General features: G+C 46.7%; 1 protein-coding gene across 7 annotated transcripts in view; it reads left to right on the forward strand.

Moving 5' to 3' along the window:
- The window catches only part of LOC147616417 (DEAD-box ATP-dependent RNA helicase 12-like), a 63,513-nt gene that overhangs the window by 20,653 nt on the left and 25,496 nt on the right, over positions 1-17,364 (forward strand). For all 7 annotated transcript variants that reach the window (XR_015262494.1, XR_015262495.1, XM_086777494.1 and 4 more), the window contains 2 exons: positions 7,179-7,239; positions 7,386-7,620. Coding sequence is in view for 5 of the 7 variants with exons in the window: in XM_086777494.1 (XP_086633620.1) it covers positions 7,179-7,239; positions 7,386-7,620 (296 nt within the window). In the remaining 2 variants the exon portion in view is untranslated. The remainder of the gene's footprint in view (positions 1-7,178; positions 7,240-7,385; positions 7,621-17,364) is intronic.

Consider the following 17,364-nt stretch of genomic DNA (forward strand, 5'->3'; position numbering starts at 1 on the left):
TCTCCTACTCTCGGAAACCCTCTAATCGGCTTTGAGTTGCCTCGTGCAAGAATTAGCTGATCTCCCCTAAGCCCTCATCCACAGTGTGAGCAGCAGAGCCTGAAAGAAAATCCAATCCCACCCATATCTGCTCTATCTTGCTGCAAATCTTTGGGTCTTGAATGATTCTGACCGGGATCCTTGAGCTCACTTGCCTGTCATGTCTCCAGGGGTCCTCTAAGGACAAAATAACTGTGGCATGGTCATAAAATGAAGTGCCTGGCAAAATGCCAATCATACCCCTTCAGCTGCAAGCCCACTCATCCACGTAAAATTTGTCAACTCCAGAGAGGTTGGGGCTGGTGCTCCTCCTATCCGATCTCGAGAAGCAAAGGCTCTCAAGGCTATGGCAAAACTCTGGAAGATGCCAAGGGTCATGTCCCCCCTGACTGCAAGAATCATCTCCTCCCAGGCTGAATACTTTGCTCTTGAACTGTGGCCGTGCCACTGTTAGCAGTCATCTCTTGTCTGTACACTATACCAGGGCCTCTGTTGTGGGTGTGCGCGCCTGTTTTAGTGTTTTCCCATTTTCCCCATTTTTCCTGAGGTGTGGAGGGCTGTCGGCTGTCCTCAGAAGTTGGCCGACTACAGTTCTGGTACCCGACTTGGTCAGGTGTGCTGGCTGACTTCAGGCACGTGGCTGATTGCTTCAGCTTCTGGTCGTGGGCATTCCAGGGTTGGTCGTGCTGTTGTCAGCCTATTTAAGGCTGGCCGACCAGCAGCTTGGGGCCATATAAAATGGCCCCTTGCCCCCACACTTCCCATTGTATTCCGAGATTTTCTTTCGTGTATATAACAGAGTTACACAGCTTCTCTCTCTCTCTCTCTCTCTCTCTTTCATCGTGTATATAACAGATTTGAGGTGCTGATTGTTGTTTGGGTTGTACGGGACTTGGATCAAGCGACGGACGGATCCTGCAAGCTACCTCCGCTCCAGGTTGAGGGTTGTTGGGGCGATGAGAGTGCTTGGGAGAGGCAGAAGGGGGGAGGAGGGAGGGCTCGGATGATAAGGGCGGGGTGGAGGAAATTGCGGTGGGTAAAGTCGGTGTCGAAGCAAGGATAAGAGAGGGGGGGGGGGGGGGGGGGGAGGAGGTGAGGGAGGGCGGAGGGGCGGAGGGGCGGGGGAGGGGTGCTGTTGGGAGAGATCCATTGGACAGAACACGGGGGTCGGGGGGAGAATCTCGATGAGGGATCATTCGCCATACTGGTGGGGCCAGAGGGGCCCGCTTTGGGATTGGCGAGGGTGTGTCACCAACAGGAAAATCCTGAGATAAATGCTCATAACGGTTCTCTAATAGAACCGAATCCTCCTGAGATCTTCCAGCCTCGCGTGCGTAGTGGCGACACTCGGCCCGGGTGATGTCTGGCGGCCCGGGCGCGGGCCAGCCGTTCGCCACTCGCTGGTAGCTGGGTCATCCGAAGTCGGGGCCTAGGGCTATGCTGCTTGAGGGCGTCTCTCTTCCTGCTCCTTGTTGAGGATCCCCATGAGAAATGGGGGGAGGAACCGCTGGAGGCGGCGTCTTGGCTTGCCGTTGAGGGCAAGCTCTGGCTAAATGGCCCATCTGCCTGCAAATGAATCATTGGCTTGGGAGGCATGAATACTCCACGCGCTACTATATGGGGTCGCCTCGGAGGCTAGGAAGAGATATACAATGCGGTACAGACTCCGACGAGGCCACACAAATAGGGAGGGATGGAATCTCGGCTGCCTGCCCAAGGGCCGAGGCAGTAGTGGGGAAGGGCCGAGGCAGTAGTGGGGGGGACTCCATCACTCTCGCAATGGCTCCACCAATCACTGGGAGAAGAGGAAGGTACTCCTTCTTAAGGCTTGGAAAACAAACTGTCACTGGGAAGCCTAGAATGCTAGCCAGTGGGTCAGATGTTGGATCGAAGCCATGCTGCCACCGTGCAAAGAAGGCTTGTGTCGTACGCAATGCAAGGGGACTTAGCTGAGCTGCATGACCCGATTTGACGCCGCTGGCGAGTAGAATTCTGCCTGGTAGTATCTGCGCCCCAGAGGGTGAATATTGGTGATCTTCGCAAGTTCGCCAATGAGGCTGGCCTGAAAGAGACCCCTGAGCTGTCCGCGCACAGGGTGGCTACCAACAATTTTGCAGACCAGGGTGGAGGCCTCAAGAGAGGCAATTGTCGTGGCGAGAACCTGAAAATCTGTTTCGGAGAAGAAAATGCAAGCAACTGCGGCCTTGGTTGGGGATGACGGAGCGGTTGCCATGGAGTCGTCGTGAGGGCGAAGGCCAGAAAAGGCTGAAACTTGTGTAGTAGAGCAAAGAACCCTTGAAGCCTGAAGAACCAACCTGCACGGGAGGGGCAGAAGGAGAGAAGCGGAGAAGATGGCGAGGGGGAAGGAAAAAGAAAAAAAAAAGGGGGGGGCGGGCGAGGCTAGGCGGAGGAGAGAGAAGGGGGGGCAAGGAAGACCGAAGGTGGGAGAAAGTTGAAACGAGGGAGAGGGGAGGGGCGAAAAGGCCCGGCCGCGCGGGGGGGGGGGTGGGAGGGAGAGAGAGAGAGAGAGAGAGAGCGCTGAAATGCCCACAGAAGGGGGCCTTTCATGAACATGCTTACATGCCGGATCATGGATTTCTGGGTGAAATCCTCATCACTGAAAGCAATATCAAACTGGGCAATAAAAGCAAGTGCCTTTGATGCATCATATTCCCCATGATGTGTGTCAAACTTCACAGATTTGTCTCCTGCTTTGAAGTCAGGAGACTTTGATGCATGTGTGTGCATCTCAACATGTTTTCCCCCATGTTTGTCCATTGGGACAGCCCTTGTGACTGGTATCATTTTTGGACCAAAAGGTGATGCATAAGGCATAGATACATGTGCCCGCCCCTCAACATGCAGTGATACATTTTCAGCCATAACTTCTCCCTCACGAGCACACTCGAAGGCATGAGTGGCATGAGAGATACGAAGAATACCTGCACCAACAAAAAATTGCAGCCCATGTTGCATGTGTTGTGCATGCATATTTTCAGCTGGCAATGGCATTTGACATACATTTTGACCACTGACATAAACATTGTATTCTTCATGGGCTACATAAGGTATTCCTGCATGGCGTGAAGTCACTGATTGTTCCTCTCCCATAGCACGGAGATTCATCCTCTTAGACATAAGTTCTTGTTCGGGCACTTGTGGGGATTCCAAGACATGTGGGATGGTTGCCTTTTCTACATATGCATCCTCGGTACGAGCCAAGTATGCACGTGCTGCATCCCTCGGTTGCATGTGCAACTCTTGAGCAATCATTGCCATTGCATGATCCATATAAGATTCAGCTTTCTTGGCCTTCAAACGGTCATGTACCAATGGATCCTCGCGGCGATAGAGATTCAATTCTTCTTGTTGTGCATGGAGAAGAGCCTGCATACGAGTAAGTTCAGCCCTCAAGACTATGGACTCTTCTTTCTGCATCTTCTTTTTGCCACGGGACGGCTGTCCCACATATTCATGTTCCCTATTGTGCACCACATGAGTTTGCGCATCCTGTAAAGCATTGGAGGCATGCATTTCATTGTCTCTGCCTCTTGTATTAGCCTCCAACATTCATTGTATGGCTGTCCATAATGTTTTAAGTGTAGAGATAGCTAGTGTTCACGGTGATCGTCTCTCATGATAGAAGTGAAAGAGAACCGTATGCTTTGATACCAAGTAACTTGGTTGAACACAATGTTAATCAATACACTTAAATACACTAAAATTTGATGACACTTGCTCAAAATACAAGAAGTAAAATTGCTGAATTCACAAGAGACACACAATGAGTCGGAATGGCCGACCCCTCCCTCAAATAAAGTATATTGATCTTGGGAGAATCAAGTACATAGTATCATGGGCATTTTTGACCAGATTTCCATACCAATGCTTATGAATACAGTATTGCAAACAAGTGGTTGTCGATGTAGACTTGCAATCCACACTACCCTCTGAAGTGCCCATGTTCCCTACCATGTGCTCTCTATTGTTCCACCAACACATGGTAGCAACAATCTGCAAGAGAGCACGTAGGACAAGAGAACACTACACAGGATATGTGATCTTGTAATCCGGTTCCTCCCTCTTGCTACTTGCTCCCATATTTAAGCATAAAAGCTTACCAATAGCAAGTAGAGTCGATGACAGCGGAAGTCTTTGCGATGGAAGTCCTTGGAGTGTTGAGATCTTTGATTTGTCGTCTTTCTTCACGACAAAAGTCTTCAAGAGATTGAAGGGAACCTTGGGAAAGCTTCCCCTATGGTTCAACTTGAGAAAGGAAGGCTGAAATTAGGGTTTTCAACAAAAAGACCAGAAATTACAGCAAAAATGAGAGCTGTTTTATTGAATTTCAATCATTGGGAGTGAGTAGGAGAGTGATTAGCACTTGGAAACACAAAACACTCTTGGAAGCTTGGAAAACACCCTAGCAAGTTAGGTATGGCTATGGAGAGCTTGGAAATGGAGAGAAATGGTGGAAAAACAGAGTTTTCAGCCTCCAAAAATCTTCATGAAGAGAAAACACGAATTTTCTCTTAATAAGTAAGTGAATTGGGGTCCAATCAGGTGAAGGGACATGGGGAGATGCCCATTTATGAGTAAAAGGGGGGGATCAGGTGTTGGACATTGAGTCTTGTCTGCCTTGGTGAGTGTGAACTTTCATGAAGAGAAAACACGAATTTTCTCTTTATAAGTAAGTGAATTGGGGTCCAATTAGGTGAAGGGACATGGGGAGATGCCCATTTATGAGTAAAAGGGGGGGATCAGGTCCTGGACATTGAGTCTTGTCCGCCTCGGGACCTCAGTGAGTGTGAACTTGGAAGCGGTCATAATTTATGAGTGACTTTTGGGCGCCTAAACTTTAATGAAGTGGGAACGCACTCACTTATAAATATTGGCTAAGTCCTCAGGGCTATTTGAGCCTAGATTGGGTAATACTTACCACGTGTTCACATGCCACACAACCATGTCAGCAGACAGTTTCACACGCATGGTTCACGGGCGGGCGTCCCCTAGCCCGGAACTACACATAGGTCATGCAGGCATGAAAACAGCATGCAATTTCATTTGCAGGCAAGCACATAAAGATGCTATGCAATGCAACATTGGTGTGGACAATCCCCGTTCATGAGACTATACCAAAATAGACGTGCTCCAGGCAAGTACACGAGGTACCAGACCCAATGGAACACCAATCCACCAAGCATTTCCGGGCATGTACACGGAGGCACAAGTCACAACGGAAAGCCAAGTCTACAGTATCACATGAGTGGCATCAATCCCCGGCATAAACAATTGCCATGGACACCAGTCCAATGTACATACATGATAAGAAAGCACGGGTGGACCAATTGGGTGGCCAAATGGTGACAGGAACTCCTAGAAATACATATGCATGTCCCAAATCTGCGAGTGTACTGCACGATGATGCAAATCTGTCAAAGTGTCCACAATGGCATACATATACTACAGCAAACCACAAATGTATACATGTGCCGTGAAAAACACGATCAGCTCACACCTGTAAATATGCTAATGTGATTGTCACCACCTGTACCAAATGCTGTAATGCCCAAAAATTGGGACAAATGCCCCAATGCCAAGCAAATGTGCCTGAAAAATTGGGAGAAATGTCCCAATGCCAACCAAATGGGCCTGTAATACCCAAAATTGCCTGCAAATAGTACCAATTTATGCAAAATAGTGCCAATTTTTGCAAAATCCCCAAATTTCTAGTGCAATTATGCACCAAATCTGCTGAAATCAATGTCAATGTTGCAATTGCAGGCTCAATGGTGAAAAGCCTCAAATTTCAATAGGCAAAATGTGCAATTTTAGGTCAGAAATTTGTAAATCCCTCAAACCTTACAGTTCTGAGATTTGGAGTTGCTTTGGGCGGGTCTGAGATGCAGGTACTATTGAGTTGTGAGGCGGCACACAGATCTGAGGCGGTACAAGGCGCAGGTACAGTCGTACGGCGGCGCAAATCTGGGCTGGATGAGCACTGTACAAGCGGCGTCAGGCAGGCAGGCGACGTTGGGGCGACGGGCGGCGACGCATACGATGCAGGTACAGGCGGCGCAGAAGCAGACAGGCGATGGCGATGGCGATGGCGATGGCGATGCAGGGGCGATAGGCGTCGACATCTACGATGCAGAGTGGCGCAGGGCAGGCGGCGGTGGCGAACGCAGATCTAGCAGCGACGGCAGCGGAGTTGCGCACAGAGCTGACAGGCGCGGCGATGGCAGCGGTGCAAGCGGCGGCGTATAGTAGCAGGTCGTGAGGAGCGTACGGACGGACTGTTGCAGCAGGTATGGGTCGCCAACAGGAGAGGAGAGAAAACACGACTGTTTTAAAAAAAATAAAAAATAAAATAAGAGTGTAAAGTGTGCAATAGGCTGAAGCACAAGGCTGAAGGGCAGTAGGTGGGTAAACCCTAACCTTAACCAGGCTCTGATACCAATGTTGGGTAGGAGGGAAGCTAGCCTGCACACACACACACACACACACAACCTCAAGCACAGAGAAACGTGAGTGTTGGAAAAGATGTACTCAATAATGGTATGAAATGAAAGTACAAGTGAGTACTAAAAGGCCTAGGGCTAAGTGCCCAACACACATAGTGTGTTCAGACGGGGAAAAAACCTGTCCCCAGTCACAGGGAAAAAGTGCCCGTGAGTAAGCTGGGTTCACACCTGAACTAGCCGGGAGTGGACATGACCAACAATTGTCACGTGTGAAAGAGCTCACTAATGCTTGGGGATGCTCTAGGTTCTTATATTGTAGGAATTTGGTTTCTTTGACCATTTTTTGGCCTCTTGTAGATTCTAGAAGTTAACGAACTTGTCTCCTTCTGTGTACCCATCTTTATGCTGTTTGTGGTCACCATAGATGAAAGGATTGTGCATAAATTTTACCAATCTTCGTAGTATTGTATTAGATGTTTCCTCGTATCCCCAGCCTATGAATGTGGATGATTATGTTGATAGTCCAAGCATGAGGGAACTCCTTGCAGAATGCAGAGTTCTTGAAGCCCTTACTTGAATCTTGGCTATGCTGTTGCTTTATGATTATTCTGCTTGAGAAGAGTAGGTAATCTGTTAAATTGCTTATGTTGCTGCTAAGTTCTCTACTTTCTACAGCCTGCAGGATTGGAAAGCACAAATCAAAGCACCAGCTCCAGATTCACGCTACAAGACTGAGGTACTCTTTCTTGTACTCACGCTACAAGACTAAGGTACTCTTTCTTGTAGTTTCCTTTTTATTCTCAATATATTAACTTTTTTATCACGAACAGAATCTGACAAAATACAAATCAGAAGGGTAATAAAAGCTCTAGTATGCTGCAGGATGTTACAGCTACAAAAGGAAACGAATTCGAGGATTACTTTCTGAAGCGTGAGTTATTGATGGGTATCTATGAGAAAGGATTTGAGAGACCATCTCCAATTCAAGAAGAAAGTATACCGATAGCTTTGACAGGAAGTGATATATTAGCAAGAGCTAAGAATGGAACTGGGAAAACTGCAGCATTTTGCATTCCAGCTATTGAGAAAACGAATCCAAGTAAAAATGTAATACAAGGTGAGTTAAAGGTTGTACTGAGTAGCAAATCTGTTGGTTTGTGTATGCTGTAATGAGTTTGTGCATCTCTATTGTTGGTTTGCTTTTAACTAACTATATTTTATAGAAAGTGGTTTGAGATTTTGTAACCAATAAATGTTGAATTATTTCATTTTGCTTCTACGTTTGATATGTGATACTTAATTCAGCGAGTTACTCATGGTCACCAGTCTCTGGCCTTCCAGCAGTTTAGCAGCGTTGCAGCTCAGACCAGCAACTTAGCAGCTTGTTTATCTCTGTAAGTGACAGCTCCAGATGCACAGCAGGGTTTAGCCAGCAATTAACTCCATACTTTTTTTAAAGATGCACTACACAACAACAGCAGCCAGGGAGTATACAACATTTTCTAGATTTTGCTCCTGCTGTAAAGCAGCTGCCCTGGAAAAATCTCAGGGAAAAGGGGAAGCAGGACCTTATCACTGTGTTGTACGGACAAGCAGACAGCTTCAAAAGCCTTGAGGATTATCACAGGGAGTGAATTGCGACCGCTTGATGCACAGCAGGGTTCAGCCAGGAGTTAACTCCGTACTTTTTTTAGATGCACTACACAACAACAGCAGCCAGGGAGTATACAATATTTTCTAAATTTTGCTCCTGCTGTAAAGCAGCTGCCCTGGAAAAATCACAGGGAAAAGGGGAATAGGGGGGGAAGGGGGCGGGGGGTGGGGCGGGGCATTGGACATTATCAGTGCGTTGTATGCACAAGCAGACAACTTTGAGAGCCTTGAGGATTATCACAGGGAATGAATTGTGACCGCTTGATATCATGATCTTATTGAGTTAAAGGAATATCTGAAATGAAGTCATAGTGATTAAATTCCATGGACTAGCAGTTGGACTATCATAGTTTTCCTATTGGCATGACAATGCCATCATCACGCTGAAGAAACTGAATAAATAGTAATTCAACAGGCTTAAATATGTCATTTTAAATGATGCATGTATTTCAGTATTTCAGCCTTTAAGGTTGATCTCTTCTCATCATCAAGGGCTGTGACGAGCATGTCATCAACATATACCCTCTTGACATAGAGGGTACTCTCAGTTGGACTATTTTACAACCCAAGGGAAATCAAGTATGCATGAATCTTCTCATACCGTGCTCTAGATGCTTGCTTGAGGCCATACAATGCCTTCCATAACTTGCACACTTTGCTCTCCTGACCCTTCTGAACAAATCCATGAGGTTGAGATACATTGACCTCATGTAAATCACTGTTCATGAATGTCATCTTGATGTCCATATGATGTACATGCCAACCATGATGTGCTGCCAATGCGATGATACACCTAATGGTAGTACCACCAGCCTTAAAGCTTGAGCTTGAAAACCCACTTTGTACCAATGGCCTTCTTGCAATAAAGCAAATCTGCCAAATACCAAGTGTCTTTCTTCAGGATTGAGTCATACTCATCCTACGTGGTACACAACCAGTGATCATTCTCCTGTGCTTCCTCAAAGGAAACAAGTTCCTCGTCATTGCATGTGCTGAAAATGAGAGTATGGTCCACATGATAACTAGATGCATAATGAGAACCTGCACGTGTCTTGCTAGACGAAGGAGCTATGATTTTACTATTATGTAGTGTGTCCGACAGCCATCTCGGCACCCTTTTGGACTCTTGAATGGATGGACCCGTTCCTCATTCACTCCATCCTTCACAACACCCTTATCAATGGGCTGATCTGTGGGCTGTAACATGTCATGATTTTCAGCCGATGGATGCTGATTTGCCGCTGTTGGGAGTTAAAGTTCAGCACACTGGTGAGCACTTGATTGCTCCATAAATGGTGAACCCAAATTGTACAAAGGTAGAAGTGAATCAAATATGTCCAATGACTGCTGTTTTTTGCATGCAAGCATGGGCTGGATTGAGTTTTCCACAAAAAAACATATGTACAATCTATTCACCAAATCGGCTTTGTGGTCATATGGTAGAGTCTATACTCCTTGCTTCCCAGAAACTGTCTTATCGTCCAGCTTAGTGGGTTGTGGCATGAGGCACGAGCATAAGCAAGATAACTAAATGTTAGGATTCAAGGCTATGTGTGTGTGTGAACACCCTTCTAGGGTGTGAACACCCTCTTATGAGAGGATAAGATGTGTGCACCATGTGTCATTGGTATTGTGTGTGTGTGTGCGAGAGAGAGAGAGAAAGAAAGAAAGAAAGAAAGAAAGCTGTATTAACGTCTACTAGAGGCTGAACTCGACCTATGAGACAAATCAATGTACAACTGTCAATGTCAATGTCCAGAAAAAAAAGGACAAAATGAACATGAAATAAACTATGAAAGTACTGAGCTAGTGGGGGGGGGGTGATGGATGGAGCAGTACTGCTAGAGGCTCAGTATGCAACCTATATGCGTAGGGTATACTAGAATGCAATGCAGATCTGTCTAGCTCCAACCAGTACCATAAAGGGGGTGTGATATGTGATACATAGGCGATGGCGAGGCAAAAAATCTCGGAGCATGATCTCTGGGGGTGAGTGTAAGTGAGCTAGCCGCTCCTGGATACGGTGCTGATGTTGAGCCCGTATCTTTGTGATCTCCCTTTGATGTAGTCTGGGAGTCTGGTAGCATAGTGCTCTCGGTCTCCGTCTAGCTCGGAGGTCCGCAGCGCGCTGAAGTGTAACCCCCTCTTGTGTTAGGGTAGGCACTGGGATAGATCTATGGGTCAAAAGATAAGGCTACTAGCCTACAAAAGCATGTACTTGTGAAGGGTTTCATCACCAGTCAATAAGTCATCTCTCTCTTGGTGTCTCTCTCTCTCTCCCTCTCTCTTGGTCCCAGCTTGAGGAGATCTTGGAGAGGCACAGAGCCACCTTCCCACACCCAGTTGATTTGTAGAACCTTCTACGGGCTACCCCCATGCTTGATATCCTTGATGACCCCCTCCGCCTACCGGGGGGTTAGCTCCAAAGGCTTTTTGATGATAATGATGCGAGTTTGGATCTTATGGCTCGGATTTGACATTCCTAGCTCATAGCTCTAGTCTTTGTTTTCTTTTGTACCATGATGAGATTAGATGGACACTGTTGTATCACTTTTGGTCTCATAGACCCATTAGGTCTTTTCAAGACGTTGAACTTCCACTGCCTCTTCCGAGCTGGGTTCGGACGACTTTCCAGGATCGTGGGCTTTCCGGGTCAGAAATGCCTGGGACTTTTTCTTCTAGAGCTCCGTAGACACAGCCTACAGGGAGTCCTTAGTGAGATCCAGATCAGCTGTACTTGCTCGAGGACCAACACAGAGAGCTCTCACCGACTTCTTCCATACCAGCACTCCGAGGGCCGATCCACCCATCATACCCAGACCAGAGGCTAGTGTAGGAGCTCGGCCGAGAGGTGTGACACTCGATAGAGCCATTGAGTTATGCAGAGGTTGACGCCCTAGACCCCATGGCCCTCGCCCACGGCCATGCCACCAGAGGAAGATCCGGGCCATCATCTCCCATCATCGTAGGACCTCGTGCCAGCTCAGTTTTACCACCTTGAGCACCATGTCACAGTGGCTCGTGAGGGATGTATTAGGGTGATATGAGAGCTCTTTGCTCATGTACCTAGATCAGATTTTAAAGTTCTAGATTTTGGTTTTTTTCTTTATTACTATTTTGTACTCAGGATGATGTACCTCATGGATATGATGTAACCTTTTGGTCTCACAGGTCATTTTGGCCTTTTGAAGATGTTAATACAACTCTCTCTCTCTCTCTCTCTCTCTCTCTCTCTCTGTGTGAGGATATTGAGGATATCCGCCATCGACCGATGAGAGACATCTTTGGATAGTGATGTGTATGATGCTTACCTTTGTTGCTGGAGTTTTCCTCCCAGATGTTATCCATTAGGAGTTCCTAGTACCGTACTTTTCCTCATAGTTGTTTCAGTTTCAGTTAGTTGTTTAGTTGTTTTTAGCTTTCCTTACACAGACATTGTATCAGATCCACCAATTGTTGTAACCTTTTTGGTCTCATAGGTCATTTTGGCCTTCTAAAGACGTTAATATATCATTTCATTTCATTTCATTTCTCTCTCTCTTTTGAAGACGTTAATACAACTCTCTCTCTCTCTCTCTCTCTCTTTTGAAGACGTTAATACAACTCTCTCTCTCTCTCTCTTGTTGGGGTAAAGGCACTATGCCCACCCTTATAGTGTGTACAAGCCCATAAGTTATAGTACATGGTACACTTAGTACTTTTAATGTACTAAGTGCACTATGTGTACTAGTGCAATATACATGTGTGATAGGGGAGTCACACACTCATATCATGAGTTGACTTATCCCCACAACTCTCTCTCTCTCTCTCCCTTGTTCTTCTCTGTGTATGTCTCCCACATGAATGAACTCTAACCCTAATTCTAATCATCCAACACAACTGGTATCAGAGCCTGAACTTCCAACAATGGTTGTGTCGAATTTGCTGTAGAGGAGAAGAAGGTGCAGGCGCTGATTTCTCTCCTGGCTTAGGTAGCAAATCAAGGCTTGTGCTGCTTGTGTTGAACGCTAGGCTGTCTGTGTAAGCAGCAAGGCGCTGGTGGCCTTAAAGTGTAACAAAGAAGCGTTGGTCGACCGCTGGCCACCAGGCGAATACATGAGCGTGGAGTTCCAGCGCACAGCAGGCGTTGAGGCGTTGGTCCAAAAAAAGCGTGTAGCGCTGGGCGTTAGACGGCGTAAGACCACCGGGCTGATAAGCGCATGCGTGGTGCAGGCTGGGGATCGTTATTCACAAGGCGACGTCAACAAGCAACGCGTGTAGCGCTACACGGCGAAGGCTACCAGGCGAAGTCGGTGGCGGGTGTCCATACTCAGGCGATGAACCAGTCGCTTGCAGGTAGTCGAGCGAACATGTCTATGAGTCAGCACACGCAGGTGAAGGCGGCGGTGAACGAACACGTGACCACGTGGTAGCGGGCGGCAGCAAGAAGCCACCAAACGAAGGAGAAGGTGGTGCTGCATCCACCCGTGGGCGTCCCAGCGGAGAGGCCTCCTCTTCCCCATCGCGTCTTAACACACAGCTTCAGCCACGCAGCCATTCAGCAACATCAGCTCCAGCACAGCACCCGTCAGTAGCTCCCAGAAGCTCCGTACAATCAGCAGCAGCATCCGACGCAGCACCAGCATCAGACGTGCCCCCCCCTTTCTCCTGCAACAACTGAAATTCAGCCTGCAGATCAAAGAAATTCAAAAAATTAAGAGGTATTTGCCTTCAATTTTGGGAATTTCTTATCAATTCAATCAATTGAGCAGGTACAGGTGTCGAATTGCTCAATTTCTGAGCAAAATTGGCAAAATTGGGTGACATTGGTCACAATCAGGATCAATTTGCAGGAAATTGGATGTCGAAATTTGGGGCTTTTGATGTAATTGTGCAATTAAGCACTCATACATGCTGTATGATGTGAGAAATCGCACATTTGGGCAAAATTGCAGCAAATTGCAGTGCAAATCAAGGGGCTTTTGTGCCGATTGTATTGATTTGCAAAATTTGCAGCAAATTGCAGTGCAAATCAAGGGGCTTTTGTGCCGATTGGATTGATTTGCATGCAGGCAATTGCATTTGATGCTGTGGAAAATGTGTTGATGCCTTACAAGCACTCAATGTGCCTGTAAATCAAGGGGCTTTCATGTATTAAATGTATATGTGGCCAGGGGGAAGCATCGTGAAGACTCTGGATGCCTTCATGTGCGTCAATGTACCATGTATGATCAGCAATTGATCTTAAATCAAGGGGTTTTTCAAGATTTTATGCTTGTTAAGCTTGGCAAAGCAGCAGGCAAGACATTTATGCCTTGAATCCTCAAAAATCAGCTTGCAGTGAAGGGGATTTTGCCCAATTTCTGTTCGGGACTGTTGTATGCAGTGTTCGGGACTGTAAAAGTCTGATTTTCACTCATTTGGACAGCCAGGAGAGCATTTATTGCTACTGTACCTGCTGGTACAGATTTGGCACAGCTTTGTGCATGTTTTGGCATGGCTGTACACTGATTTGAGTGAGAAAAAGGTTCAATTTCAGCTGCTGTACTTGCCGGTACAGGTTTGGTACATCATTTGTGAGCAATTGGTACTGTTGTACAGTACTTTGGAAGGGCAACAGAGCACATTTAAGGTGTTGTCCTAAATCTGCAGCAACCAGATTTTGGTGATTTCATCACATAAAGTGGGAGAAAAGTTGCATTTGTGCTTCCCCAGTGGGAGATAAAGCTTGGGAGAACAACTGTGAGCACTTTGTGTGCTTTTGGTGCAGTGTTTGCACATTTTGCAGGGAGTCAGGCATTGACAGGTTGCATATTGCTATGGCAACCACAGGTGAGAGCTCTTCATTGCTTCACATCAAGAAGCTTGAAGGCTCGCATAATTATGATATTTGGCAAACCCAGTGCTACAATGTGTTGCTCCAGAAAAAGCAGCACAAGCCTATCAAAGAAAGGGGTGTAAAACCCGCTTCTCTTACTGCTGAAGAGTGGGAAGATATGGATGAGCTGGCAAGATCTACTATCATGTTGTTTGTGTCAGACTCATTACTTTTCAGCATTCGTGAAGAGAAGACAGCTTGGGGAATGTGGCAGAGATTGCAGGACTTGTATGCCCAACAAAGTGCCTCAAGCAAAGTGTATTGGTTGAAGAAACTCATAGGTCTTCAGATGAAGGAAGGGGCGTCTATGACAGCCCATCTAAATGAGTTTAATGGTATTGTCAGCCAGGTCATTAATCAAAAGTTGGCAATGGACGATGAGTTCAAAGCCACTTTTCTCTTATGCACTTTGCTAGAGAGTTGGGACACATTCAGGACAGCCACTAGCAATTCGCATGCTATGCTGTCATATGCAGATGTTGAGGGTGCTCTTCTTCAAGAAGAGATGAACAGGAAAAACAACTCTGTTGGAAAGTCCAATGCAATGAATGCACGTGGGAGATCCCAGCAAAGGGGAAAAAGCCAAGAACGGGGAAGGAGCAAGTCTCGCTCCAAAAAGGATTTGGAATGCCATTATTGTGGCAAGAAGGGACACATTAAAAAGCAATGCTAAAAATGGAAAAATGATCAAAAGGAAAAGGGAAAAGGCAAAGACAGAGAAAGATGAAGCCAAAGATGTAAAGCCAAAGGGCAAAAGTGGAGTCAAGATTGAAGAAATCAATGTGTCACATGCAGGTGGCAGTGAGGATGAGGTCCTATTTACGTCTTCAAATGATGCCCATTCACTTCTTACAGGTGGTCATGGTATGCACTCATGGATCATTGATTCAGGTGCCTCCTTTCATGTCACAGGTTGCAGAGACTTGTTTGTCAGGTATACTGCTGGCAATGAAGGAGTGGTTTATTTGGGTGATAACCATGCATGCAAGATTCTTGGCAGAGGTGATGTGAGGCTTGTGTTTTCAGATGGCTCACAGCTTATGCTCCATGATGTCAGGCATGTGCCTGAGATCAAGAAGAACCTGCTTTCTACTGGATAGCTTGATGATGCTGATTATGTTACCACATTTGGTCGTGGAAAGTGGAAGATTTGTAAGGGCTCACTGGTTGTTGCCAGAGGCTCTAAGGTGGACACTCTTTATTTCATGCATGCAGGTGTTTGTCACCATGCTAATGTAAATGCAACCGAGCTGCCGGAAATCTCTATGTGGCATAGCCGGTTGGGACACATGAGTGTCAAGGGAATGGAGCAATTGTCTCGTTTGGGTTACTTGCCTTCTCTAAAGTTTTCAAGTTTTCAGTTTTGTGAGCATTGTATATATGGCAGGCAACTGCAGTGCCCCCACAAGAAAGCTCTTGGACAGAAAGATGCTCAGTTAGAGCTTGTGCATACAGATGTATGTGAGATGCCTCAGCTTTCTTTGAGAGGGGCAAAATACTGTTGCTAAAGGCATCAAGAGGGAGCTCTCTACTCCTTATGATCCTCCACAAAACGGGACAGCAGAGAGGATGAACAGGACCATTCAGGAGAAGGTCCGTTCTATGTTGTCACATGCTGCATTACCTCATGGTTTTTGGGCTGAAGCTGTTATGACAGCCGTTCACCTTATAAACAGGTCACCTAACATGAGGCTTGGTGGGAAAGTGCCAGAAGAAGTATGGACAGGGAAGCCTCCGTCATACAAGCACTTGAGAGTGTTTGGTTGCGTTGCGTACGTGCACATACGCAGGGAAATGCGCATAAACCTTGTTCCTAAGTCTCACAAATGCATATTCCTAGGATATGGTGACAGAGGTGAAATGGGGTATAGACTTTGGGATCCCGTGAATAGAAAGATTATACGCAGCAATGATGTCATTTTTGATGAAACATGCATGTATAAGGAGCCTGCAAGGCAACAGGAGCCTGGCAGAGTCATCTTTGATGATGATGGACATCATGGACAACAACCAAGGGCTGTAAATCAGCCATTACAGCAGGAAAACCAGCCCTTAAATGGTGCTGAAAATGGTCCAAATGGACAGCCAGAGATGGCAGAAGATATCCCTATGGATATACCATAGTTAGAAGAAATACCGGGCATGATATTTCAGCCTTATGGCATGGAACAGGAGCCACCAATGGGTGATATGCAGGCTGGACAGCAACCTGCAAATGATGGTCATTGGGTACGGAGGTCCACTAGACCCTCCAGAGCCCCTGACAGGTTTGTTCCAGGGGTTGACTACCTGATGCTCACTGACTGTGGGGAGCCCTCATGTTATAAGGAGGCTTTACAGAGGGCAGACAAGGCTCTTTGGGAGCGTGCCATGAAGTCAGAGATGGATTCTCTGCATAAAAATGGAACTTGGAAGTTGGTGCATTTGCCTGCAGGCAAGAAGGTTTTGCCATGCAAGTGGGTTTACAGGCTCAAAGTTGCACCAGATGCAAAGCCAAGATACAAAGCCAGGTTAGTGGCTAAGGGCTTCAAGCAGGAATATGGTGTGGACTTTGATGAGATCTTCTCTCCAGTGGTCAAAATGACCACACTTAGAGCTGTGTTGGCTTTGGTTGCGCATGATGATCTGGACTTGATTTAGATGGATGTGAAGACTGCTTTTCTTCACGGTGATCTCCATGAGGAGATATATATGCAACAGCCAGAGGGTTATGCAGTAAGTGAAAAGGAGAAGCTTGTATGTGTTGGGGTAAAGGCGTTATGCCCACCCTTATAGTGTGTACAAGCCCAATACCAGTTGATGGGAGAAGGAACCTGAATTAGGGTTTAGAGTTCATTCATGGGAGACATACACAGAGAAGCAAGGGGGAGAGAGAGAGAGAGAGTTGTGGGGATAAGTCAACTCATGAAAAGCATGAGTGTGTGACTCCCCTATCACACATGTACTAAGTGCACTATGTGTACTAGTGCAATATACATGTGTGATAGGGGAGTCACACACTCATGCTTTTCATGAGTTGACTTATCCCCACAACTCTCTCTCTCTCTCTCTCTCCCTTGCTTCTCTGTGTATGTCTCCCATGAATGAACTCTAAACCCTAATTCAGGTTCCTTCTCCCATCAACTGGTATCAGAGCCGGTGCCCGTCGAATCTCTGTGCAAGCAGGCTTGCTCGTGTGAATGTGGTGAGGCGCCTACATCAACTGGTCGTGCTGAATTCTGGTCGCCTTTTCTCTTCCCTGTCCAAAGCAAGCAGCATGTCGACCTCAAACGTGTAGAAGGCTCTAGGTGAATACACGTGCGCTTGCAGCAACGCATTGGGCGGATAAGCGCTACTAGGCGAAGGCAATAA

This window comes from Cibotium barometz, chromosome 38 (genome assembly GCF_041138505.1).
Source record: "Cibotium barometz isolate CiBa-2024 chromosome 38, ASM4113850v1, whole genome shotgun sequence".
Lineage (NCBI taxonomy): Eukaryota > Viridiplantae > Streptophyta > Polypodiopsida > Cyatheales > Cibotiaceae > Cibotium > Cibotium barometz.